Genomic DNA, 25,721 nt, shown 5'->3' on the forward strand with positions numbered 1-25,721 from the left:
AAAAGACTTTTTGAACACCAAATTAATTTTCATACAGAAAATAATTACAGTACATCTGAAACAAATGATTATCAATATATTTGAGAAAAAAAGCATGTTATTTTGCCTCATTCAGATCTTAATATCTGAACATTTAAATATGTAAACTAAAGTGCAATCACATTTGTAAATGAATGACTTCTGGTTTTTGAAATGTAAATAAACCAATCTATTGTGATAAAACAACAACATTGCAATAACTGCATAAACCATCAAAGTGAAGTCTAACTGTAGTCTTGAAACAAATCTGAATAAGGAAAAACATTGCAATAAAATAATGCAAACTGGTTAAACTTGAGAGTAGCTGAGATCTGTCATGACAGAATATCACTTCAATGATATCTGGTGCCATCTAGCGTCTTGAATGGGTATAATGTCTAGACCGCGAATATAAGACGACCCCCACTTTTTCAGTCATATTTCAATGCAAAAAACACAGTCTTATATTCGGGCCAATACGGTATTAAGTCTGTGTGCGGGCCAGACGTAATTAATTTTATGACAGAGGCTGGGGGCCGGATGAAATTTGACCACGGGCCGCATTTGGCCCCCGAGACGGACTTTGGACATGTCTGGATTAGTGCGTCAGATTATTCCATTTACTATAAGTAAATACTGCTTTTTGTTCTTATGAGGCCCATACATCTAAAAGTTTTCACCTAAATCAAGAGAAATTGGCTTTCAAATGTTTTCAACAATGTCTATTAAGAGCATTCCAGTAAATTGATGTTTGCACCATTTTGATTTGAATTATATAGTGATGCAATATAGGCACTTTTTCCATAACTTGATAAAAAAAAATAATAATTTTAAAAAAACTGACTTTGCATTATTTTGATGTCAACAATAAATACAGTAGTGCAATATAGACATTTTTGCCATAACTTGAGTTGTCTTATTTTCCACAGAATATTTAGTGGAATTCCTTGAAGTTGTTACATTCATCATGATTAAAGTATCGAGTGGGGCATCACAATACAATTAGCCATAACTTGGTCCATGACCGCATGTATCTGTATCGTTTTGATATCGGTATCAGATTTCTGGAGTTGGATAATATCGGTTATTGGTTAAAAAGTCATTATCAGACAACTATAATTACAATTTGTGCGTGTGAAACTATTTGCAGTTGGGCATGGGCATGAAATTAAAGTGGCATTAAATAGCATTAAATGAAATTTGCTGATACCTGTAGAAGCCCTGTAATAACAGTGTAAAGCGTTTTATTAGTTTCAGTAAGAAAGTAAATATTTCTTTTTTTGTTATTCGTGAACTACATTCCCACAGAAATGCGCATTAAAATATCGTTTAGCTTAGCATGGAGAGGCGTGAGAGCCATTTTTCAAGTGTCTCAGAGCTCTCAAAACGTATTTATCAAGATTTCGTCGGCCGAGATTTGTGTGTATCCGTCTGTCGAAACAGCCTAATGGCTGAAGAAGTTTGTATTTTGGGCCCCGTCCCTTGACGAAAATTCACTCAAGACTTCCATAACGGCCGCCACCACATACACAATGAATGACCTTTTTACACCGGGGTGCCGCTGGTGTGAAACGGCTTTAATAGTGATTTTTGTTTGGTTTTGTGCAGGTCCCTGGTGATCATCAGCACCCTGGACGGGCGCATCTCTGCGTTGGATCCTCACAATCACGGCCGGAAGCAGTGGGACCTGGACGTGGGCTCCGGGTGTCTGGTGTCATCCAGTCTCAGCAAACCCGAGGTGCCTGTGTGTCCTTTTTTAACTGTCGCTGTCAAACTAGCCGTTGAAGCCTTTACAGATATTGTTGACCGGAAAATTGGCCGAATCTTCCAATCATTTTTTTGCTGTGAGTTTTATACTAGTAGATGTCCAATCCATTTGAAACGGGAGGGTGGCAGCGAATGAACATTCACTCACATGCTGCCCGCCATCCCACTTCAAATGGATTGGACGCCTAGTGCCGTCAGTGGCAGGCAGCCAATGAGTAAACAGCAGATATGACATTGATCAACTATTCTTTTAAAAATTAGTATTAGCTATTTATGACTTTATTTGAATGTCAGTGCATTGAATTTGATGGGAAGGTTGCTTCTACCATCATGGCTACCACTCTGCGGCCATGTTGAAAGTTCTTTTTCATGCGCTTCATCACTAGTGGACGGTCACTCCATTTGAAGAGGGACGCTGGCAGTGAATGAGCATTTGTTCATTTGCTGCCAACTCTCACTTCAATAGACTTGGACATTTAGCGCTGTCAATTGCAGAATTAACTTAGTTCTTTCTCAGACCAAGATGCACCTTTCCACCAATGAATGGATCACAATTAGGCGCCCAATCTGTTTGAAGTGGAAGGGTGGGCAGTGAATGAACATTCGTTCGTTCTGCCTTTATTGTCCCAGACAACATGGCCCCAGGGTAGCCATGTTGGTAGGGGCCATCTTTATTTAATTTATTGACATTCAACTTAAGTCATAACTATCTGATTTCTCTGAAATGGTTATTTTATCAGTGTCAAAGCAGCTGCTATTCACTCATTGTCTGCCATTGACGGTGCTGGATGCCCAACCCGTTTAGAATGAGAGGACGTTCATTCGCTGCCACCTTCCCAGTTCAAACGGATTGGGCGTCTACTGTGATAAATTCATTGTTGGGAGGGAGGGAGCAACCTGGCCAGAGGAAGAACAAATTTTAATTCATTAGCTGCCATTGACAAGGATAGAATTGATTGGATGTCCAAGAGTGATACTTATTTAAATTTACAGCAGAAAGATTAATGGGGGCCATGTGTATTTTTTCTACTTTGGAGGTCAAGGATGCATCTTTTCCCCCCAGTGAACTCACTGCACTTTGAAAAGCGGCGCAGGCGTCACCTCCGTTGGGAATGGCGCCGAACCCTCCTCCCCCGCATAAAGAGGCGCCGTTTGCCCTCCGGGCTTATCCGCTTTTGTTCCGCGCCGAGGTTTACGCACACAAACGCAGTCTGAGACGGCTTAAGCGCCCACGACTACAGACGTCGCTCGCTTCCAACGGGTTGTCAGATTTTTCAGTTCAGCGCTTCGAAAAGGGCAAATTCCGCTCCTCATTGTGCACACCGAATCGACATTAGCCGCCATTGACAGTAACAGACGTCTAATACGTTTCAAATGGGACGAGATCAACCCCTCAGGGTTCAAATAGACTAAAGGATCGTCGAAATGAATTGAAAGCTTTCTTGTCCGTCAATAAGTGGTTTAGAGACATTGTTGGCCTGGAAATGTTTATTTTTGGAGCCTTTTAATAGTAAAGATACATTTGTTTTATATTTTTTTTCTTTTTGTATTAAAAAAAGATTTATTTTTCAATATACTGCTACTCCCCCGCATGAGAGGAGCCAGCTGAGGTGGCTCGGGCATCTGGTTTAGATGCCCCCCAGACGTCTCCCTGGAGAGGTGTTCCCACCGGCGGGAGGCCCTGGGGACAAACTAGGACGCGCTGGAGAGGCGATCTCTCGGCTGGCTTGGGAACGCCTTGGAATCCAGCTGGAAGAGCTGGTTGAAGTGTCTGGGGATAGGAAAGTCTGGGCTTCCCTGCTAAAGCTGCTGCCCCTGGGGGGACATGTCTTTTATGTGTCTCTTTCCGATGCTGAATAAATACATTGAACACACACAAAAAAAAAAAAAGATGGTTCCCGTAAGCCGTGAAAAACGAGGGATCACTGTACAGGGTATCCGCGGGGTCTTACAAAGTATAAAAATGTCTTACAATAAATCCAATAATTTGAATTTAAGGCCTTAAAATGTCTCAAATTCTCGTAAAATCTCGCAAGAAGTATTGAATACTGAAGGATTATATTTCCATTTATTCACAATAATTATATATGGACATTGCATTCTCCATCATAAGACAGTGTATGCCTTCGAGTAGCAGCACATCTGGGGGTTCACAATGCACATTCCAAGGAGCTTGACCCTCCCCCAAGAGAGAGAGAGAAAAAGACTCCAAGCAGAGAGAAGGACACTCTTTTGTCTTGCGTCTCGTCCGGTGCCATGTGTCTGTTATTCTGTCTGTGTGTCTTTCAGTGTAAATTCTTTGTTCTTTTTCATTTCCGAATTCTATGTCATCATCTCCTGTTCTTTATAAGAATAAAACAACCTGGAACAAGGATAAATCGACTATTTTCCTTCAATACGAATTTGAAAGGTTTCAAAAATTGATTGACATTACCTTTATTTAGAACATGCATAAACGTTTTTCCTCCTCTCGCTTTTAATGTTTTTATTTATAAGGGCACCAAAACCTGGCTACGCTGCCCGCTAGTTTTCCGTCAAGTCTTTGTTTTTTACATTTTTTTATGGCGGTACTTATGTGTAATCGGTCTTAAACTGTGTCCAATTTGGTCTTAAAAAGTCTTAAATTTGGCCTGTTGAAACCTGCAGAGACCCTGACATAGGTAGTGAGCTGAAACCAACAGTAAGTGACCTGAAAATGCCCGCAAATCAACAAGAAGTGACCCAGAAATACCCTAAAATCATCAGGAAATGATCCAAAATGTACAGGAATTGGGGGGTCTCTGTGCCGGGATTGGCGTTGGGGCGGCGTAGGGTCAGTCATCAACAGGCTTACACTCACAAGGGATTCACACGATTACTGGGTTCTAGATCACAAAGCTGATTTGTGTACACTCTACCCCTTTTAATCACTTAGCTTATAGACTCCCCCACCCACATCCCCTTCTTTCCCTGGTCAACAGGCCCCCCACATGGTGTCAACCGGAAATACATCTAGCTGACGATGGCACCAACATATTAATAGTTAGTGTAGGCCTTCAATGTATTACTTGTTGTTTGTGTTTCTTTTCTTAAGTTCCCCATAACCCCTTCCTGTTCGCTGCTATGTCATAATAAACGAGGTAAAAAAAAAAAAATGTACAGGAATTGAACCCAGAATTCCCCAAAATGTACAGGAAGTGACCCATAACTACCCGAAAATTTACAAATCTCTCTCCCACAATGAACTCTGTGGCTGCCATTGATAGCGAGTTTGACTGGGAGGGACAAATGTCCAGTAAAATGGATTGGACGTCTAGCGCTGTCAATAGCAGCCAATGAGTTTTTTTCAAGGATAAACAAATGTTCCGAGCTGTACCTATGCAGCGTGGCCACTTCGGCGTGTGAGCGGATTCTGCTTGGTGATTAGGGTCTGATCGGGGAGGGCTCTACCGCCACACCATTGGCTCTCCCCTGACGCGCCGCGGGAGGAGGCAACCAGTCACCTGCTGCATGCCGCCCCCCCTTGCCCATTCTTGCCTTTCTCACCATTGCTCTTTTTTTTAGCTCGACAAACGGAAAACGGCTTTGTCTGCAGAAAAACAAATAACGTTACGTTACAGGGGTCAAGACGAGGGTGTCCATCAAAGCCGAGTGACTCACGCCGTGGTGGGGGAAGAGAAGGGGGAGGGGGTGTGGAGGGTGAGGTAATGCTAGTGATGATGTCATCGTGATCGTTGACATCTAATCAGGTGGCTTTTATTGAGCCGTGAATTGAAATGAGTTTATCGTAAGTAGACGCCGAATCCATTTGCCAAATGAAGAAAAAAACTGAAAAAAGGAATGAAATAAACAAGTAATAGAAAAACGGCAGAATTGAAACAGCACTTATTGGAAGCCATTGACAACACTGGACGTCCAAATCCATGGATTGCACATCTAGCGCGGTTAATGGCACTCAAACATGAGCATTCAAAGCCAAACTGCAAAAAATACCCCTCCTTAAGGCGACGTCAACACTAGGACGGATCATTTTTTTGCCTTGTAATTTGGACTATATTTTATACCTGTCCGCACGATAATTAAGGTGCGTTATAAACTCTACACTCCTGCAAGGGCTGCCTGCATTTGCACAGGCGTAAAGCGCAGCCTCGTGTGTGACCTCATCGTCTGTGCGGGTGACCTCTGACCTGGAAGCTTATCATTTTTCGTTGTTTGATGTCTTCTCTGGACACATTCAAATGTAACATTTACAAGCGCTTTCAGTGAGTCTAACTAATTACTCATTTATGGCAATTATCCATCCGAGTGTAGAAGTAGACTAGAAATAAGTGAAATTATCTGACAGTGCTTCAAGTAAATTTTACTCAGATTTCTTGAAATAGGAAAACTAGCTAGCTGTAAATAAGGTCAAAAGATTTGTGTTTAGCAATAATGTAAGGAATGTCCTGAATTCAAGAATAGATATTTTTCAAAACATTATCTGTAAGTATTTTTTTTCTTGATTTAGAGTAGGTGAAAAATGAACAACTTTAAGATGTATGGGCTTAATAAGAACAAATATTACACTGGTACCTCTACTTACGAATGTTTCCACATGCAAAATTTTCAGGTTAAGACACACCTCAACGGGAAAACATTGCCTCTTCTTAAAAAAAAAAAATTCAGGATACGAAAGGCAAAAATACAGTATAGCTGGTACTCACAGCTCCGAGTTTACTGAATGTAACATACTTCTAGCTGCTCTGCCATTGGCTATTGCCTAGCATTCCTGGCATCCAAGTGGCTAAGAGGGACCTCTACTGTATGTGTATACAGTATATGTGTATACGAGCGTCCTCTTCATTTAGCCGACAGCTTTACATGATGAGTGCATTAACTTTTTATTCTTTGCTCGATTCTGGGTTTTTTGCATAATGTACAACTCTTATGTTTATTGTGCAATAATCTAATTATTGTATGTAAAAAATACATGTTACAATCTGGTTAAGACTTTATAATTTCGCAGTATAGTCCTCTCAGTTTAAATGAATTGAATCTATCCTTGTCAATGGCAGGCTTTGAGTTTAATATGACAAAAGAAAAAAGTTTGAAGGGTCATAACCAGGTAATAGACATCCAGTCCTGTCGGACAAGGGTTAAGGCGGGGATGCTTAAGGTGCTCACTCTTAATTAGCCGCCTAAATCTCCTCAACTGTGAACGATGACATCACCTCTGAATCAGCCTTCTGGCACTTTCCGTCAGTCTTTGCAAATATATGTCCAAAAGCAATACATTAAAATAGCAATCATCTGAAATAAAAATCTACTATTACTAATGACAAACACATTTAAGTTTTTACATTTTCCTGTTTTCGAAAATGTTTTTGTAGTATGTGGTATTTTTTTGGGAATGTTTTATTTGATTACTGTTGTTTGTGGTTTTCGTGGGGGCTTTTATTTAATTTTTTGCCTTTAATCTTTTTTTTTGTGTGTGTTTGCGGTTGTTCAAATTTTCAGTTTTTCTTTTTTTCTGTAGTTTACTACTTTGCGGGTTTTTTTGGTTTTTTTTTTTTTTTGTTTGTTTGTTTCATTTGGGGTTTTCAAGGTTTTGCAGCAAAAAATTCAGGACGCTAGGTAGTACAAAATTTGTAATCAGTTTTTGCCAAAAACGTATGGTTTGGCCAAAACCACAACCCATTCATTTTTAACCGGCAAAATTTCCCATTGATTTCCAATGGCCCTATTCTCTTGGCCATTCATTTTAATAGCACAAAAACTTCCATTCACTCGTATTGATTTCCAAAGCAAAAATCTACATTGGCAGCCCCTAAAACATCTTGATTGGTGGTTGACATTTTTGACCAAAAACCCCATTAAAGACATTCAACTGGCCATGCCATTGACACCAATTCCAATGACGCCCATGTACGCCCATGCCATTAACACCCATGTAGGTAAAGTCCATTGACCGGAAGTGACGCCTGAAATGCCCCCAAATCAACAGGCAGTTGCTCCAGAATGCCTCAAAATCACCAGGAAGTGAACCGATATACCAACCATCACAGCAAAGCCATTGTCTAGTTTTGTTTATTATTTTGTTTTTTGTTTATGTTACTTGTGTAGGGGTCAGGGGCCAGATTTTTGCGTTTTTCAGATTTTTCATGGTTTTCAATCATTTTATCATTGTAAGGCACTTTTTTCAGTTTTAGCCAAATATTCTTTGGAGTGGTACTTGCTGTCAGGTGCTTTGAGAACCACTGCTATAGAAAGCAAATCTGGACAAAGACTGATATTTTGCTGAACACACCCCCACGCCCTCGCTAGGTGTTCGGCAGCAAGATGGTGATCCCGTCTCTGGACGGTGCCCTGTTCCAGTGGAACCGTGACCGCGAGAGTATGGAGGCTGTGCCTTTCAGTGTGGAGTCTCTGCTGGAGTCGTCGTACCGCATCGGTGACGACACCGTCCTGGTGGGCGGCAAGGCGCTCACCACCTATGGCCTGGGCGCCTACAGCGGCAAGGTCAGGCCAGAGGAAAGCGCCGCTCCCGTTAGACGCCATCTCACCTCCTCTTCTCCTCTTAGCTCCGCTACATCTGTTCCGCGGTGGGCTGCAGCCGCTGGGGCGCTGAAGAAACGGAGGGCGAAGACGTGCTCCTGCTTCAGAGGACCCAGAAGACTGTCCGAGCCATCAGGCCTCGCTCGGGAATCGAAAAGTGTGGCGATTTTTCCATGTTCTAGTTTATTTTCAACGCTTGTGTCCTCACGATTCTTTTTGTCTCCAGGTGGAACTTCAGTGTGGGAAACTTTGAGCTGAAATTCCTTCCCGAGGCGCAGTCAGCTTTCGACTTCTTGGAAGGGGAGGTGGCCAACGGCGACTCCAACTGGTGGGGGGCACGCCAGAGAATTATCGTGGAGGATTCCAGGGAGCACGACCGCGACCTGGACCTGGTCATCAAAGTGTCCGTCCCCGATTGGAAGGTGATGGCCTTCAGCGCCGCGCCTGACGGACACCTGGTTTGGGAACATCAGGTCAGTCTGTCTATCGCAGTTCAGAAGAGCAAGCACCGCCAGGCAGGCAATTTCTCCAGAAATGGCTGATATGACCAAATGAATATACTGGACTGTCTCAGAAAATTAGAATACACAATATTCTAATTTTCTGAGACAGTCCTGTACATTAATCCACCATTTAAAGCAGGGGTGTCCAAACTTTTTGCAAAGGGGACCAGATTTGGCGTGGTAAAAATGTGGGGGGCCGACCTTGGCTGACGTCCTTTACATAGAACAATATACAGGACTGTCTCAGAAAATTAGAATATTGTGTATTCTAATTTTCTGAGACAGTCCAGTAGCAGAGCTGCAAATAACAATTATTTTTATAATCTATTAATTGGTGGATTGATTAAACGATTAATTGATGAATTGGATAAATGACACTTTTTTTCACTTCACAATTTAACTTGAAGTTGTTTTAGGCATGTTGTAATTAACAGTGACGACAAAATGGATGGCTATTTCCTTCAAAATTAATATTTTATTATAGCTTCCTGACTTAACTGTATTGTAGTCTACAACTGTATTGTTTCAAATACATAAAACTTAATTTAGTTTAATAAAGTTTCTGAGTATAAAGCATAAAAAGAATTTCCTAAGACACAAATCAGACAAAAGTGCTGTTCATTTAAATTAAAAAAAGTGCTGCTGATTGAAATTTTCTTGTGGGCAAAGCACTGGTATAAATTGTGTCAATGACTAATTTCTTTTCTTTAAACAAACTAAACAACAAAATCGAATAAGGAGAAGGCAGACTGTAATGAATCAGGTTTATTTGTCAAACAGTTGTTCATAAATGCAATCCAAATCCAATTTCAATGCACACTCTCTATGAAAATTTAGTTTGTGTTGAAAGGGGACTTTAAGCTGTTACAGGTTTGTGTGTGTGGTTTCTTTATAAAAAGAAATGAGACGTTGATATCGAACAATAACTCAAGTGCTAATATGCTTCTCCAAAACACCATACAAATGGATACTTAAGACACTAATTAGCATAATTGCTAACTAGCTTAGCGCTACATGCTAAGTAGTAACGTCTCTAAGTAGTAGCTAAGTACAAATACAATAGGCTTCATTTACTCACCTCTGACAGAGGCACACTGGATCTAACAACACAAAATACAATCTACAACTCTCAACACTTCATAACATTATTGATTCAGCAATGCAACAGCAGCACTTGCAGCAGTGAGATCTTTCTTGCGCTAATCACTGGCACACACAAACAAGGACCCAAACAGGACTGCTCATAACTGCTGGCAAAAACTCGATTATTAAATTCATTTGCAACTAATTTATTAATCGATTGGATGTAACAGCCGTAGAACACAGTACGTGAATAATTTGCCGACTCCCTCCTCAATTGCAGTTCTGTACGCCTATCGCCTCTGCCTGGCTGGTGGGCGCGGGCAAAGTCTCCCCGATCAGCCTGTTTGACGACACGGCCTACGGCAAGCGGTCGGACACCGACGAGGAGGACGGCGACGTACGCGACAATCCGGACCACCGATCCAAAGACGCTTCGGCGTCCAGCGTTTACCTGGGTATAAAATCATACATAGCTGCCCTAAAAAAACCATACATATATAACATAACATATTTACATATAACATACATTATATACAGTATATATATAATTGATAGTTAAAAGTTGCTGAGACAGGGATTTTACTGATTCAGATTATGGATACTAATCCAATCCATGTGGCCCTCCCAACCCAAATGGATTGGACATCTGCTAGTGAAAAACCCTTTAGTTATTCTAATTTATCTGCATTGTTTTCACGTTATCCTGTTTTTTTTTTTTCTTTTTACTGTTTTGGTGGGTCGTGGTTCGTTTTTTCCTATTTTTTTCCATATTTTTTCTCATTATATGTGAGGTTTCTTCCCCTGGGTCTTCCTGGATCTTTTTTTTACCTCAGTTTTCATGTTTTTCTCTGTGGTTTTTTTTTTTTTTTTTTTTTGTGGGTTGTGTGGTTTTTTTCCACAGTTTGAGCATTTTTAAAAATGTAGTGCATTGAATTTTTTTTGTTTTGTTTTGGGGTTTTTTGAGTGGGGTGGTGTTGTTATTTCACTTTTGCAATTTTTCTTAGTTTTTTGCTTAGTTTTTTGCATTTTTGTGGTTAGTTTTTTGGTTAGTTTTATGTGGTTTTATTCATTCATTACCAGCCAAATGAATTGGACATCGATTTGTGACTCATTCATTAAAATTGGCAGCAGAACTGATTTGACACCACATGAATAGTCATCATCAATCGCATTGAAAGAGTTAATATTCCTTCATTCATTCATCTGCCGAGCTGCTTATCCTCAAAAGGGTTATAATTTTAAGGGTTAGGGTTAATAATTTAGAAAAATACATAAATGAACCTCCAACTTTGATGATACCCATGTTAATTTGGTTTGTTATGAACCAGTGTTTTTAAATCTGTCAGGTGCAGTGGCCGAGAGGTGTCAGGCGAAAAGCAAAGTCCAAACAATTTGCAAATAGAAAAAAGCACAAACCCCAATTGCAAACGCTTATCAAAAGAAAAAAAGCACGAGTGCAAACTGCCACAACACGATCCCCAATTCCTAAAGCGAGATTGCACATTGGCAAAAGCACAAACCCCAATTGCCACAACATGACAGCAAATGGCTTGCAACACCACTGCAAATGGCTCACAAGACGAATGCAAAAAGCCACAGCACAACCGCAAAAACCCACAGCACGACAGCAAGACAGACCTCGGTGAAGTCCCCCCCCCCCCCAACAATCATCAGACGCAAATTTATCTTTGTGCTGTAAAAAATTGTCGTTTATGCGTCTATTGTTTTATAGATACTGAGACATTAATTTCGAGTGAGGACGTCAACTCCCGTGGCAACAGAGTGTATCAACTCTCTCAATAACAGGGGTGTCAATTTCTAGCACAAACGAATTCGGGTCCATTTTGCAGTAAATGGTGGTTAGGGCTTGAGATTTGAATTTTGAGTGATGGCGTCACTCTCAGCTCCTCATTTACGGCAAAATGGACCTGATGTGGTGCTATTCGTTTCTGATAAGTTCGTGCTATTTGTTTGGAGACCCCTCTGATATTGAGAGAGTTGCTACGCTCCATCAGCCACGGGAGTTATGACGTCCCCACTTGAAATTAATATGTCAATATCTATAAAACGACAATTTTTTACAGCACAAACTATCGACACATATTTTAATTAACTTGGAAGGGTGATTGACCTCAGATTAATCTATAAAAGAGTTATAAATATCTCAAACGATAGCTTTATAAACGACGTTTTTTTTATAGCACAAACGATTGACATAATTTTTTATATAAATTTGGTTCTGATGGGGGGGGGGCAACTTCACAGAGGTCCGTAGAGATGGTCACAAAGCACATATAGCAATATACTAAATCATCCCTTTTAATATATATATTTTTTTTTTTTACTTCCGGGTCATCTACTTGCCGCCGTGCTGTGGTTTTTGTTGTTGTTGTGCTGTGGCTTTTTGTATTGTCTTGCGAGCCATTTGCAGTCGTGTTGCGAGCCATTTGCTGTCATTTTGTGGCAGTTGGGGTTCGTGCTTTTGTCAATTTGTAATCGCGCTTTAGGAATTGGGGATAGTGTTGTGACAGTTTGCATTTGTGCTTTTTTTCTATTTGCAAAGTGTTTGGACTTTGCATTTTGCCTGACACCTCTCGGCCACCGTAGTCAAAAATGCAGTGAGTCACCAAACTCACCCACCAGAGAAGTCCCCTGTTGCAAGATGGCCATCAGTTAGTTAAGCTATTAACTTTTCTGCCCTTTTTTGTCCCCTTGAAGGGATGTTCCAGGGCCAACTCTACCTCCAGTCCTCGGTGAGGATGGCCGAAAAGTTCCCGTCGAAAGCCATCGCGTCCGAGAAGGACATGGTTCCGCTTCCCACTGTCAAGTGGAAGCCTCTCATACGTGAGTGTACCTTCTGGCGTCGATGCACCTCCGCCACAAGCGGTAACTCCTGCATCACGTCCCCGCCACAGATTCCCCATCACGAACCCCGGCCTTGGTCGGCTCCGACGAGTTCGACAAGTGCCTGAACAACGACAAGTTCTCGCACGACGAGTACAGTAACGGCGCCCTGTCGGTCCTGCAGTACCCCTACGGTGAGACTCGTACCTGGACATCGGTCGCCATCTCACTCACCTGCGTTGCTTTTTCACCCCATAGACAACGGGTACTACTACCCATACGGCAAGCGGTATCGGCAGAAGCGGGACAGCGCAGTCAGCGTGATCAAAAGGAGCGGGATGCAACCAGAACGCGGCAGGAACAAAGACCCCGTGCTGCTGCTGCCCTGGTGGAAGGAGATGCTGGGCACCATCATCTTCTGTATCGCCGCCACCACCTACATCGTGCGCAAGTTCTTCCACCCGTCGGCGCCGGTCGGCATGAGGGTAAGGGCACACCTCACCGAAGAGCCTCTGTAGTGTCTTTTGGTTTTCACAGGCTGAAGGGCTGTCAAGTCACCACTCTGATTGTTGATGTTGTTCTTGAGGACACTTTCTTTGAAATCCTTCTCCTCCGATGTTTATGAACTGATCGTCTCGAAACCTGCTACCCATGCAGCGTGGACCAGAAAAGAACAAAAAATTGCTGCACTGAACTCTACTGGCAATTCCTAACCTTCAAAAGGCTGCCTTCTGTTGGCTAACTCATAACTATAAATCTGTCATGAATTATTCGGCTAGGATAGCAAACAATTGGGCTCTAAGGATTGATAGATACCAGCCTGTGCTACATAGCTACCAAATTTCAAGACCCATTGGTTCACAAATGACAGAGGAGTAGGACTTTCAAAGTTAGCGTCTACAAAGAGAACAAAAACAACCTGACGACTTTGGTCGCCCCCTAGTGGCTCTTTTTGGTAACTAATGTAAATGATTTATTTTGTTCCTTTTATTTATTTAATATGGATATTTTTGCTCATATCAATTTATTTGTTTAGATAGGACATTCTTTTGCACTTATTCTATGACTCCAGTTGAAGTTGTTCGCTAATTTTTCATAGAATATTTATTTTATTTAATAACCTTAAAGTTAGTACATTTAACATTATTACTGCATTCAGTGGGGCATCACAATACAATTAGCAATAATATGTTAAGTCCATGACCTTATGTTTCGGTATCAGTTTGATATCTGTATTGGATTTTGGAGTTGGACAACATCAGGATATTGGTTCAAAAGTTATTGTCGGACAACTCAAGCGTCAAGTAGTGCTGCAACCTAAAAAACTGAGCAGTATAAACAGGGGCAACAGGATACAAAATGTTGCTCAAATGTAAAGATATCCAATAATATCCTAATATTTGTGACTAGTGCTTTTGAACTTTAAGACTGTTGTATATTAACTTTGCATACTATCATTAACTCATTGGCTGCCATTGACGGTGCTAGACGTCCAGTCATTTGAACTGGGAAGGGCGAATGAACGTCAAATGGATTTGATGTCTAGCTCCATCGTGGCACTTGAACATGAATATTCTATTTTTGTCAATGGCAGCCAATGAACGACTAATAAATGAATTAATATTGATATTTCAATTGTCCTACACGCATTATTCACATAGGGTTGTTAGGGGGGAGCCAATTGGCTGACTATAGGGATATCTAGAGGCCGATTAGTGGTACTACTATGGCATATGGAATAAATGTCGATGTAAATTGGATGCCATCTGCTGGTCAGAATTTGCATTGCATTTTTTTTTTTTTTTCTTCTTTTGCCCTCCAAAGCAACGTAAGGAGTCGGAGACGCAGTGCCAGACCGACAAGAGCGACCTGGAGGTGGCAGAATCTAAAGAGCCGGTTTCCGAAGAGACTCGCTCCACTAAATACGTGTCCAGGTACCCGCGTAACTACTCCTGTGAAAAGTTTGACGCCAAATAACGGCGAGGTACGCCCGCCTGTCGCCATAGGTACCTGACGGACTTTGAGCCTGTGCAGTGCCTCGGCCGTGGGGGCTTCGGTGTGGTCTTCCAAGCGCGAAACAAAGTGGACGACTGCAACTACGCCATCAAGAGGATCAGACTGCCCGACAGGTTAGTAATGGCGCCATTTCCTCCCATAGATACCAAACCTATATAGCGCTATGCACGTAATGCGCACTGTGAGCCAATTGGAATGGCCGTTATCGCTTGTCGGCCATTTTTTTGTCTGTGCCATTCCATTAACATAACATTATAGGTCATTGATCCAAAGTGTACTTTAAAAATCGGCTGAAAAATATGTAGCTATTTCAAACAGTTTGGTTTGTTGGAAACAACAGAGTGGCGGTAAATTAATTGCATACGTAACTCATTGGCTACCACTGACAGTGAGAGGCATCCAATCCATTTGAAGTGGGAAGGTTAGCAGCGAATGAAGGAATGAATTTCAAATGAATTGGATGTCTATTAGTGGCAAATGGGTTTAGGTTAGGGTTTGACGCACATACTTGCAGATTGCAGTTCACTTTTTCTTGGCGATTTCCAGGTTTTGTGGGTTTTGTTGTTGGGTTTATTGAAGGCACGGCGGGGTCGGGGTTCAGTGTTTTTTTTTTGTGCTCTGATTCCCATTTTTCTCCTCTTCCTACAACATCTAACCAAAATCTTAGCCATTTTAGTACGGTTTGTTATCAACTAGGGATGTCCCCGATCGATCACATGATCGGGAATCGGGCCGACCGATTCATTTTTCTGAGGATCGGAAATTCAGAATCGGGCGAAAAGGATTAGGTTTTTAAGAATATAACTACATTTACTCCCGGGTTACGAACGAGTTCCGTTTCTACGCAGGGGACCTAACCCGAATTTCTGCGTAAATCGGAATTAACCTTTTAAGTACCCCTGAATACCCCCTATATCTGAAAATAACTATCCTCAATGTTGAGATCAAACCTACGCCCTTGATATACAGTGGGGGAAATACGTATTTAGTCAACGACCAATTGTGCAAGTTCTCCTACTTGAAAAGATTAAAGAGGCTTGTAATTGTCAACATGGGTAAGCCTCAACCATGAGAGACAGAATGTGGGGGGAAAAAAACAGAAAATCACATTGTTTGATTTTTAAAGACTTTATTTCCAAATTAGAGTGGAAAATAGTATTTGGTCACTTACAAACAAGCAAGATTTCTGGCTGTCAGAGAGGTCTAACTTCTTATAACGCGGTCTAACGAGGCTCCACTCGTTACCTGTATTAATGGCACCTGTTTTAGCTCATTATTGGTATAAAATACACCTGTCCACAAACTTAGTCAGTCACACTCCAAACTCCACCATGGCCAAGACCGAAGAACTGTCGAAGGACACCAGAGACAAAATTGTAGACCTGCACCAGGCTGGGAAGACTTAATCTGCAATAGGTAAAACGCTTGGTGTAAAATTATTATTAGAAAATGGAAGACATACAAGACCACTGATAATCTCCCTCAATCTGGGACTCCATGCAAGATCTCACCCCGTGGCATCAAAATGATAACAAGAACGGTGAGCAAAAATCCCAGAACCACACGGGGGGACCTAGTGAATGACCTACAGAGAGCTGGGACCACACTGCCAGACGTGTCCCCCTGCTGAAGAAAGTACACATCCAGGCCCGTCAGCGGTTCGCTAGAGAGCATTTGGATTATCCAGAAGAGGACTGTGAGAATGTGTTATGGTCAGATGAAAGCAAAATAGAACTTTTTGGTAGTAACACAGGTTCTCGTGTTTGGAGGAGAAAGAATACTGAATTGCATCCGAAGAACACCATACCCACTGTGAAGCATGGGGGTGGAAACATCATGCTTTGGGGCTGTTTTTCTGAATAGGGACCAGGATGACTGATCTGTGTAAAGCAGTCATGTCCAAAGTCCGGCCCGGGGGCCAAATGCGGCCCGTGGTCAAATTTCATCCGGCCCCCAGCCTCTGTCATGAAATCAATAACGTCTGGCCTGAACACAGACTTAATGAATTGGTCAGCAGTACTGCAACCTGCATATGAAGTAGCTTACACACAAAATGCTGCCCCTCATTTACCCACTAAAAGGCAGCAGCACTTTAACCCTTCATTGCCAAATGTATCACATTTGATACAACTAAAATTCCACGATTTTGAGACTAATTTAGAATTTTGACATTTCTTTTTGAAAAAAAAAAAATGATGGATGCAAGTCAACACATGCCTCTGCAGGTTCCATGAGAAAAAAACACATGATTTAGCATGTGTTATAGATATAGAGCGCTTATTACACATATTCATTTTGACTTTTCTTTTAACAAATTTGAAAAAAAGGTTTCATTAGGACCTTATTTTTCAAATTTAGGGATTCTCTGATAATTGCTTGATGTTGGAGGTATTTAAGGGCTAAGTAACATTACTCCATGTGACCCATTACTTCCATTTTCTAAAATGGTGACAATCATCAAAAAAAGAAAGTTGACTGTGACGGCCGACGCTGATAGGTGGAAATTAGACTATTTCTTCACTAAAATACGCAACAACTGTGTCTGCCTCATTTGCAAAGAGACGTCGCTGTTTTTAAAGATTTCAATGTGAGGCGATATATTACCAAACAAGACACGCTGACACGTACGACAAGATTACAGGGAAGATACGCAGCGAGAAATTGAAGCTGGTTTAATGTCACTGCAGCAGTATTTCGCAAGAGCCCGAGAGTCGAAAGAGGGGAAAAAATAAGCAAATGTGACAAACTGAATAGCTTGCTAAAATTTGCTTAAATATATTGTTATACGTAAAGGACATCAGCCAAGGTCGGCCCCCCACATTTTTCACACCAAATCTGGCCCCCTTTGCAAAAAGTTTGGACACCCCTGGTGTAAAAGAAAGAATGAATGGGGCCATGTATCGAGAGATTTTGAGTGAAAATCTCCTTCCATCAGCAAGGGCATTGAAGATGGGATGTGGCTGGGTCTTTCAGCATGACAATGATCCCAAACACCCAACCAGGGCAACAAAGTCCGTGTTGCCCAACGACAGTCCCAAAACATCACTGCTCTAGAGGAGATCTGCTTGGAGGAATGGGCCAAAATACTTGCAACAGTGTGTGAAAAGCTTGTGAAGAGTTACAGAAAACGTTTGGCCTCCGTTATTGCCAACAAAGGGTACATAACAAAGTATTGAGATGAACTTTTGGTATTGACCAAATACTTATTTTCCACCATGATATATTAAGGGCTAAAATGAATAAATTAATCAAATCATCTGGAATTACCATGGCATTGCCAAATGGAACAAAAATATATACGTTTTATACTTCATAACACTCCCAGAAAAAGCGGAAGAGGAAGTACTGTAAACTGTACAGTACTGTAACATGTTTAGAACTTTTGTTTAAAAAAAATAAATAAATAAATTTTACAAAAAGACTTTTTCCGGACTATCGCCAGATTCTCAAAATCCTGTGACTCTGACACGGGTGCCAAAATATGCGATCGGGACATCCCTATTAGCAACCAAACTGTTTGAAAATACATCCAAATTCGTCCAACTGTAGAGTATTAAAATCACTCCCGCCCGCCAAAGAAGTCTACCACTTCAAGATGCCCGCCGACTCCGACTTTTGTTCTGTAGAACTCTGTATACGTGATATCTGCAATTTTCAGGGAGTTGGCGCGCGAGAAGGTGATGCGGGAGGTGAAGGCGCTTGCCAAGCTGGAGCATCCCGGCATCATCCGCTACTTCAACGCCTGGCAGGAGAGCCCCCCCGAGGGCTGGCAGGAGGAGATGGACCACAGGTGGCTGCAAGACAATAGGTAAAACACCAAAATCAAAGCGAGAAAAAAACAAAAGGCTTTGGTTGCCACTGATGGAGAGTGCTGCAACGATTATTCAATCAAGTAATTCGATGAGAAAACAGCTTCGTATTCAATTTTGCTGCTTCGATGATTCGTTTAATTAGAGTGGCATTGTAATGGTTTGTTCTGAAAGTGTAGAATTTAGTTTTATTGATTTGGGAGGATACACTACTGCCGTCTGGTGGTAGCAGTGAATACGACATTACTCGTCGAACATGGCTGAATCCAGCTACCCCCTGTTAAAGCCAACTGTCACTACCCGATCGTGGCAGGCTACCAGATCGCGACGTACAGTGGTACCTCTACATACAATCACTTCGACACACGATCTTTTCGACATCCGACGTAAAATTTGAGCCGCCATTTGTTTCTACATCCGACGAGTTGCTCGAAATACGACGACATGACAGCACTGCAAACGAACGCACGGTGGATTTTCTTGTGTGAGAAATCAACACAGTTTTCAAAAAAAGTTGATACAGTCGGAGAAACAAGGAAAAAAGTGATGCTTACCTTTGAAATGAAGATGCAAGTTATAGAAAAATATGAGCTTGGTGTGCGCGTCCCTGAACTGGCTCAACAATACAGCTCCATGGTCCTCTTCCGACCACCGTTCGCCACTATTTATAAGTTAAGGTGACAATTATTATTGTGGTCACATTGCCAAGGAAATCGCCAGCTTCGTCACGTTTTTATCATTTATTTAAGAACTTATCCAACACAAAACGCCCATTGTCTTAAGCAGTTGACTGCTCTCAAGAAAACGAAAGTATTATCTCTACCGCACCGACCTATCTCACCGTGACGTCAGCTTCGCGGTGCGTTCAGGGACAGTAAAAAGTGTCCGCCATATTAGAATCCAATTCGTTACATTATTTACAGGAATAATTATTAATTATTCTTCTTCTTATTATATTATTCTGACTTATTTATTTATAACTTATTTGTTTTTCTATGTTTAATTGCCATTTGTAACAGTGCCAGCAGTATTTATTAAGAATTTAGTGTATGTTTTTAGGCTTTGGAACGAATTAATGGAATTATAATGTATTCCTATGGGAAAATCCTGCTCGACATACGACCATTTCGACTTACAAACAAGGTCCTGGAACGAATTAAATTCGTATGTAGGGGTACCACTGTATTACTATTGCGGATGCGCGAGCCGACGTCACTTCCTCTCGAGTGTTGACGGCAGATATAGTAGGGTTTATGCGGGTCATTAAAAAGCATTAAAAGTCTGTTTTGGTTGTAAAATGGATTTTGTCAAAATTCAGGCTTTAAAAAGCATTAAACTAAATATTAGAGGCATTAAAAATATGTAAACTTGATGGTTAAAAAACTTTTTTGTCATTTATTAGAGTTGTCCGATATTATCGGGTAGTATCAGCCAATAAAAACATTTTTAAATGATATTGGATTATATCGACATCGGTTTTGGGCTGACATGCATGTTGCCTTCAAAGTGAAAGTACAAATCTTCTGCCTTTGTACAAGGGCTGGTCACAGTTTAGCACAGCAGTTATGCTTATTGACCATTAGATTTCTCCAAACTAAAATGCTTAGGATTTGATGTACAAGCAGACCTTTTGCATACATGGCGCAAAAATTAAATGAACAATAAATGATTGAGAAATAATGAATTATAAACTCATGACATACCTTATCACTGTACTGAAGCTGTGTGCCTTAGTTGTTATTTTGAGCCAGAAGCACTGTCTAATCCATATGTGATATGGCAGTGCCTTATTGGCACTTGATTAAAAAAAAAAATTAAACTGACTTTGCATTATTTTGATGTCAACAATAAATATAGTATTGCAATATAGGCATTTTTGCCATAACTTGAGTTGAAGTAGTTTTCTTATTTTTCACAGAATGTTTATTGGAAATCCTGTAAGTTGTTACATTTATCATTATTAAAGTATCCAGTGGGGCATCACTATAGAATTAGCCATATTATGTTAAGTCCACGACCGTGTATATCAGGATCAGATTTTTGGAGTTGGACAACATCGGGATATTGATTATCAGTTAAAAAGTCATAATCGGACACCTCTACTTAAAATTTGTGTGTGTGAAACTATCTGCAGTCGGGCATGGGCGTTAAATTAGTTTAAAGTGGCATTAAATTAGTTTAAAGTGGCATTATAAACCATTAAATGAGATTTGCCGATACCTGTAGAAACCCTGTATAGACATGTACATGATAGATTAAATGGTAAAAGAAAATTAATTTTTTCGGCATTTTTTTTAAATGACTCATAAGAAACCATCCAATGATTATGCCGTAGACAGAAGAAAAAACACAATGCCTCTAAATGACCTCTAAATCAACAGTTTTAACGTATTTGTGAAGAACATAAACTCAAAGAAACTACACATACATGCAAATCTAGGGAGTCTGAAGCCTTCATACATTTGGCAATAACGCTGTTTCTTACATACAGTAGATCTTTTTAAAGACTAACTAAAAAGGCTAGTTAATCTATAGATATTTGAAAAACCTTTTATGTTATACCAAAGCGTGAATGGCCTCCGTAGGGTTTACTTGGGGAGGAATACAGTTACATATGTAAAGAAAGCACTTTTTAAATTCTTGACTGACATTAAGTTAATGAATAGATTGTTGGTGGAGGAATGTGTGCTCCACATTCTTGTACATTAAGTGGTGGTATACACCTGCTTGCAATCCTCCAAAGTCTCTTTTGTTTTTGAGCCTCTTTACTAACTGGCTACCATTGATGGCGCTAGATGTCCAATCCATTTTGAATGGGAGGGGGGAATTAATGTTCATTCATGGATGTCAATCAGTTAAAATCGAAGTTTGCATTACTTTTTGGATTTTTATTTTTAAACCTGTCAAAAGCCACTTTCTGTCATTTAGTGCCACCGAGTCACCCGTGAGTTTCGCCGATCACGTGGAGGCGCTGTCCGTCAAAGTCCCCGTTTTGGATCGGCTGTCGAGGGGAAGCGGCTCGGACGCCGGCGCTGGTGAGGTGTCCTCCCTCCTCCTTCCGGAAGGGGAGCCGGAAACCTCAGACGCGCCAGACTCCTCGGATCCGAGCTGGCCGCGACGCCCCGGCGACTTCACCTCGTCCTCGTTCGACGTCGTCTTCGAGGACTCCGTTCGAGACCGGGACATAGAGGAGCAAGACAGGGCTTCCGGTGTGGCCCATACGGACCTGTCCGACGTTGGGGAGGACACTGGGGATGGCGATCGGTCATCCCTGAGCACCCCGGAGGCGGAAATCAGCCGGCCCGCCTCTTCCTCGCCTCCTCGGCCCAATTGGCTGGCCCTGGCTCCGCCCGCGGCTGCTCCTGCCCAGCGGGCTCAACCTTCTCCAAAGGTGAGGAGTCTTCTCAAACGCGATCGAACCTTTTCAAATATTCCACAGAAAAGTCGATCTACCTATTAAACCACGGGTTCCCCGCTGGCCACATTATTTTTGTGCTTGTCAAAGTAAATCATGTGCGTCGGCTAAAATAGAATTTCAATCAAATTTGAGAAAAGAGAGGAATGAATAAAAAAAAAAAAAAAAAACAAGAAGGGAATATATAAAGTTTTACCTCATTTTTTAATGACTGAAAATTATATATTTTTAAATACAAATACAAAAAGCAAACATTCCAAAAAGGGACTGCTGACATTCTTTTGTACGGGTGGGCGGGACGTTTTGGCAGGTGTATCTGTACATTCAAATGCAGCTGTGCCGCAAGGAGAACCTGAAGGACTGGATGGCTCGACGCCGACTCCCCGAGCAGAGGGAGCGCGAGCACTGTCTGGACATTTTCCTCCAGATCGCCGAAGCCGTCGACTTCCTGCACAGCAAGGGCCTCATGCACAGGGACCTCAAGGTAGACCAAAGCACAGCATTTTCTCTTTTGTTTTTTAAATATAAAGAATAACACCTCTTCAACTCTCTCCAAAAAATGTTTTTTAATGTATATTTAGAATATTCCATTTTTATCAGTTTTTCAAATGGGGATAATAAAAAATTTTGATTTAAAAGAAAAAAAGAAGAAAAAAAAAGAAAAAAAAATATTTAAAAAAAAATAACAAATGCAAATATTCAGTTAAATAAAATACTTTTCAAACAAAATGAAACAAATGGCATTTTTAAAAAACTGGTTTAAAAAAAGTTAAATAAAAAATATTTACTGTTTTCCCCCACTTAAATGGGAAAAAATAAAGACAAAAGAGCATATTTCCCTAACATTTTCACATTTGATTTTGATATTTTCAGGCTTTACTATACCGTCGTGGTACCTGAAGATGTGAAATGAATTCGTTCTGGAGTCACTTTTGTATCATGATTTTGTTCGTATGATGAATCGTGTTTAATAAGAGCCAAATACATTTGAATCATTGAACATACTGTACCTAACCTAACCGTTAATACCTGTGATCAAGTATAATAGAATTTTGTGGGGGGGGGGGGGGCAAAGTATAGAGCCTTTCCTTTCGAATTAGGCTATGTCCGAAAGCGAAAGTGATACCTTTGTAGCGGACCGTGTTGGTGTTAAAACACAAAAATGAGAAGAGACTTGTGCTCTTTTGGCGACGATATCGTCAGCTATGCTTTTATTTTGGCGCGAGCCATCATCTAAATTTCTCCAGAAATGGCATTTTCTATTCATTGTCTAAAAACATGTAATATCACACATTGTGGTAATTATCTCCTGTTGTGGGGAACTATTATTGTAACTTTCAACAATATCCAAAAAGGCCAAACTATCTTACCTTGTAGCCATGTTTTTGCTTCCCTTCTTTGTGGTGCATTATGGGTCAGAATAAATGGCCTGATTACGATGGAACCATGAACACAGTGCAACAGTATTGAAAACTACATGCTTGAACACTCCATTTTCCTTCAATATTTTTTTATACAAAGTATAAAAAAAATATTATCTATATAAAAGTGTCTTTTATCATAATCTGCTTAATTATATAGTTAAAAAATATTTTTGTATATATAAAATTGAATATTTATTGAAGAAGAAAAAGGTTTTCTCATTGTACAATTTCTTATCTTAGTGAACAGGAGATGGCAACACAAAATTCAGGAACAAAAAGAAAGCAATCGCCACTTAAGCTAAATAGATTTATTAAGAAAAGAACTATGAAAAGCACCTGTCCTGACTTCAACGCTTGTTATCCCAAATGTGAATAGGCAGGCTCCCATGTTAACCAATGAAGTTGCTAACAAATAGGTGGAATTTTACTAGCAGCTATGTTATGTTCTCTGCTTTGACCTTGCTTCAGAGAAACTGAGAGCTGCACTTTTATCTTATCCAAATAACGTCAGAAAGAAGGCAAATTAATATGGAAATGAATATGTAACGTAAAATGAAAGAATATATGAGAACAAATATCTACACATTATGATGCTGCATTGAGGTGAAAAATTCATAGCTTTTCATGGACACATTACAGTCATGAATTTATGACTCTCAAATGAAAAACATACAAAATACTATTTTTGGTAAGAAATAGTGGACTAGGCCACATAATATACACATCCATCTTTCAAATAAAAATGAACTATTTCAGGTTTTCATGACTACTGTATACCCCTAAAATCTTCAAAGACATAGTATAGCTTATCTTCATGAGAATCGCCCAACAGTATTGTATTTACTGTTAACTAATTGTCTGCCATTTTCGGCTATAGACGTCCAATCCATTTGAAGTAGGAGTATGGCAGCAAATGATTCATTGGATATGGATGACATTAGTCTGTGTGAATTTCTCGAACTCAAGGAGGTGGCTGCGTTGAGAGAAATATCCTCCTGTATGTTTTCTACTGTTAACGTTAATCAACCTGGAAGAAATGTAGTGAACCAACTACCAAGGATTACACCTCTAAAGATGGATTATAGAATTGATGATTAACAGTTTGTATTTCTTATGTATATTAATATAATTTGTGTTCAAATATTGCAATATAAATTTGCTAATAAAATCCAGACATTTATTCTGGAAGTTTTCAAAATGTTTCTTTAGTAGTTTTTGAAGACAAAGGTTTGAATCGAACTGTGTATCACCTGAACTAATACACAGGAAAGTTAGTAGCAGTCAGTACAGATTTATTTTGCCTTGATCATTAAGCCTATCAATTAATTAGGTTCGTATTGGTGAGAAATGTAGCCCTGACCCTCGTTCACCCAGTCTGTCTTATAAATGTACCGTCCCCAGCAAAAAAATGTGTATATGCAGGTTATGCTTTTATATCGTCCCTACCAATGTTGAGACCAAACCTACGCCCTTGTATCAAAGCCTCTTAGGTGAGAGTTTATTCACCCATACATTCTGACGTATCGTCTGCCTCAGCCTTCCAACATCTTCTTCACGGTGGACGACGTGGTGAAGGTGGGCGACCTTGGCCTGGTGACGGCCATGGAGCACGAGGAGGACGAGCGCCAGCGCTCCGCCCTCACCCCAGCGCCACTCCTCACACGGCACACCGGGCAGGTCGGCACCAAACTCTACATGAGCCCTGAGCAGGTCAGTTTTTTTTTTTTTTTTAAAGGGATCCACGAGTATCAAAACACAAGTGTAAAAGATGTGATTAGGAACACATTTAATATTGCCATTGATTTAAAAATCAATAATGTTGAGTTACTGATTGCAGCTAATAGATTGATAAATAATACACATACTATCGATGTAGAAAAAGATAACATGGTACTTGTGGTGTAGTTAGTGTCACTAAACAGTGTGGTCTTGAACGCTACCTGCATGCGGCGAACATGCTTTAAGTACAAATAAAGTACACAACTGTACTCTTACATCTCAGCCTGCAAAGTAATGCATCAATATAATCTGTTGGGCAGAAAATGATACGAAAAGCCAGCAATCAAATTAGGTTTAATACATTCATTCATTCGTTTTCCGTGTCGCTTAAGCATTTATTTACGCCGTATTCCTGTTTCATATGTATGTTTATTATGTAACTTGGGCCTTAGAATAATGGCAGTCTAACTTAATGTAAAAGAGGGCTTATTCACCGCCACAAAAGCTTCGGGAGCAACATCTGATAAGGCCGCTAAATCTGAGAACACCGGCAGGACGGTCATCAATCTGGACAGCGTTTTTATGTGACAAAAATATAATGGTTGGTGAC

The 25,721-nt window shown here is 40.6% G+C and overlaps 1 protein-coding gene across 1 annotated transcript in view; it reads left to right on the top strand.

The window, feature by feature from the left end:
* Positions 1-25,721, top strand: part of eif2ak3 (eukaryotic translation initiation factor 2-alpha kinase 3) — a 78,766-nt gene that overhangs the window by 43,465 nt on the left and 9,580 nt on the right. Inside the window, exons 2-15 of the mRNA XM_057859222.1 lie at positions 1,627-1,756; positions 8,068-8,262; positions 8,325-8,455; positions 8,525-8,771; positions 10,165-10,339; positions 12,603-12,728; positions 12,800-12,922; positions 12,987-13,213; positions 14,553-14,662; positions 14,735-14,857; positions 18,403-18,552; positions 21,482-21,944; positions 22,279-22,452; positions 24,929-25,102. Of these exons, the coding sequence (XP_057715205.1) occupies positions 1,627-1,756; positions 8,068-8,262; positions 8,325-8,455; positions 8,525-8,771; positions 10,165-10,339; positions 12,603-12,728; positions 12,800-12,922; positions 12,987-13,213; positions 14,553-14,662; positions 14,735-14,857; positions 18,403-18,552; positions 21,482-21,944; positions 22,279-22,452; positions 24,929-25,102 (2,548 nt within the window). The remainder of the gene's footprint in view (positions 1-1,626; positions 1,757-8,067; positions 8,263-8,324; positions 8,456-8,524; positions 8,772-10,164; positions 10,340-12,602; positions 12,729-12,799; positions 12,923-12,986; positions 13,214-14,552; positions 14,663-14,734; positions 14,858-18,402; positions 18,553-21,481; positions 21,945-22,278; positions 22,453-24,928; positions 25,103-25,721) is intronic.

Source organism: Corythoichthys intestinalis, chromosome 15, assembly GCF_030265065.1.
Source record: "Corythoichthys intestinalis isolate RoL2023-P3 chromosome 15, ASM3026506v1, whole genome shotgun sequence".
Lineage (NCBI taxonomy): Eukaryota > Metazoa > Chordata > Actinopteri > Syngnathiformes > Syngnathidae > Corythoichthys > Corythoichthys intestinalis.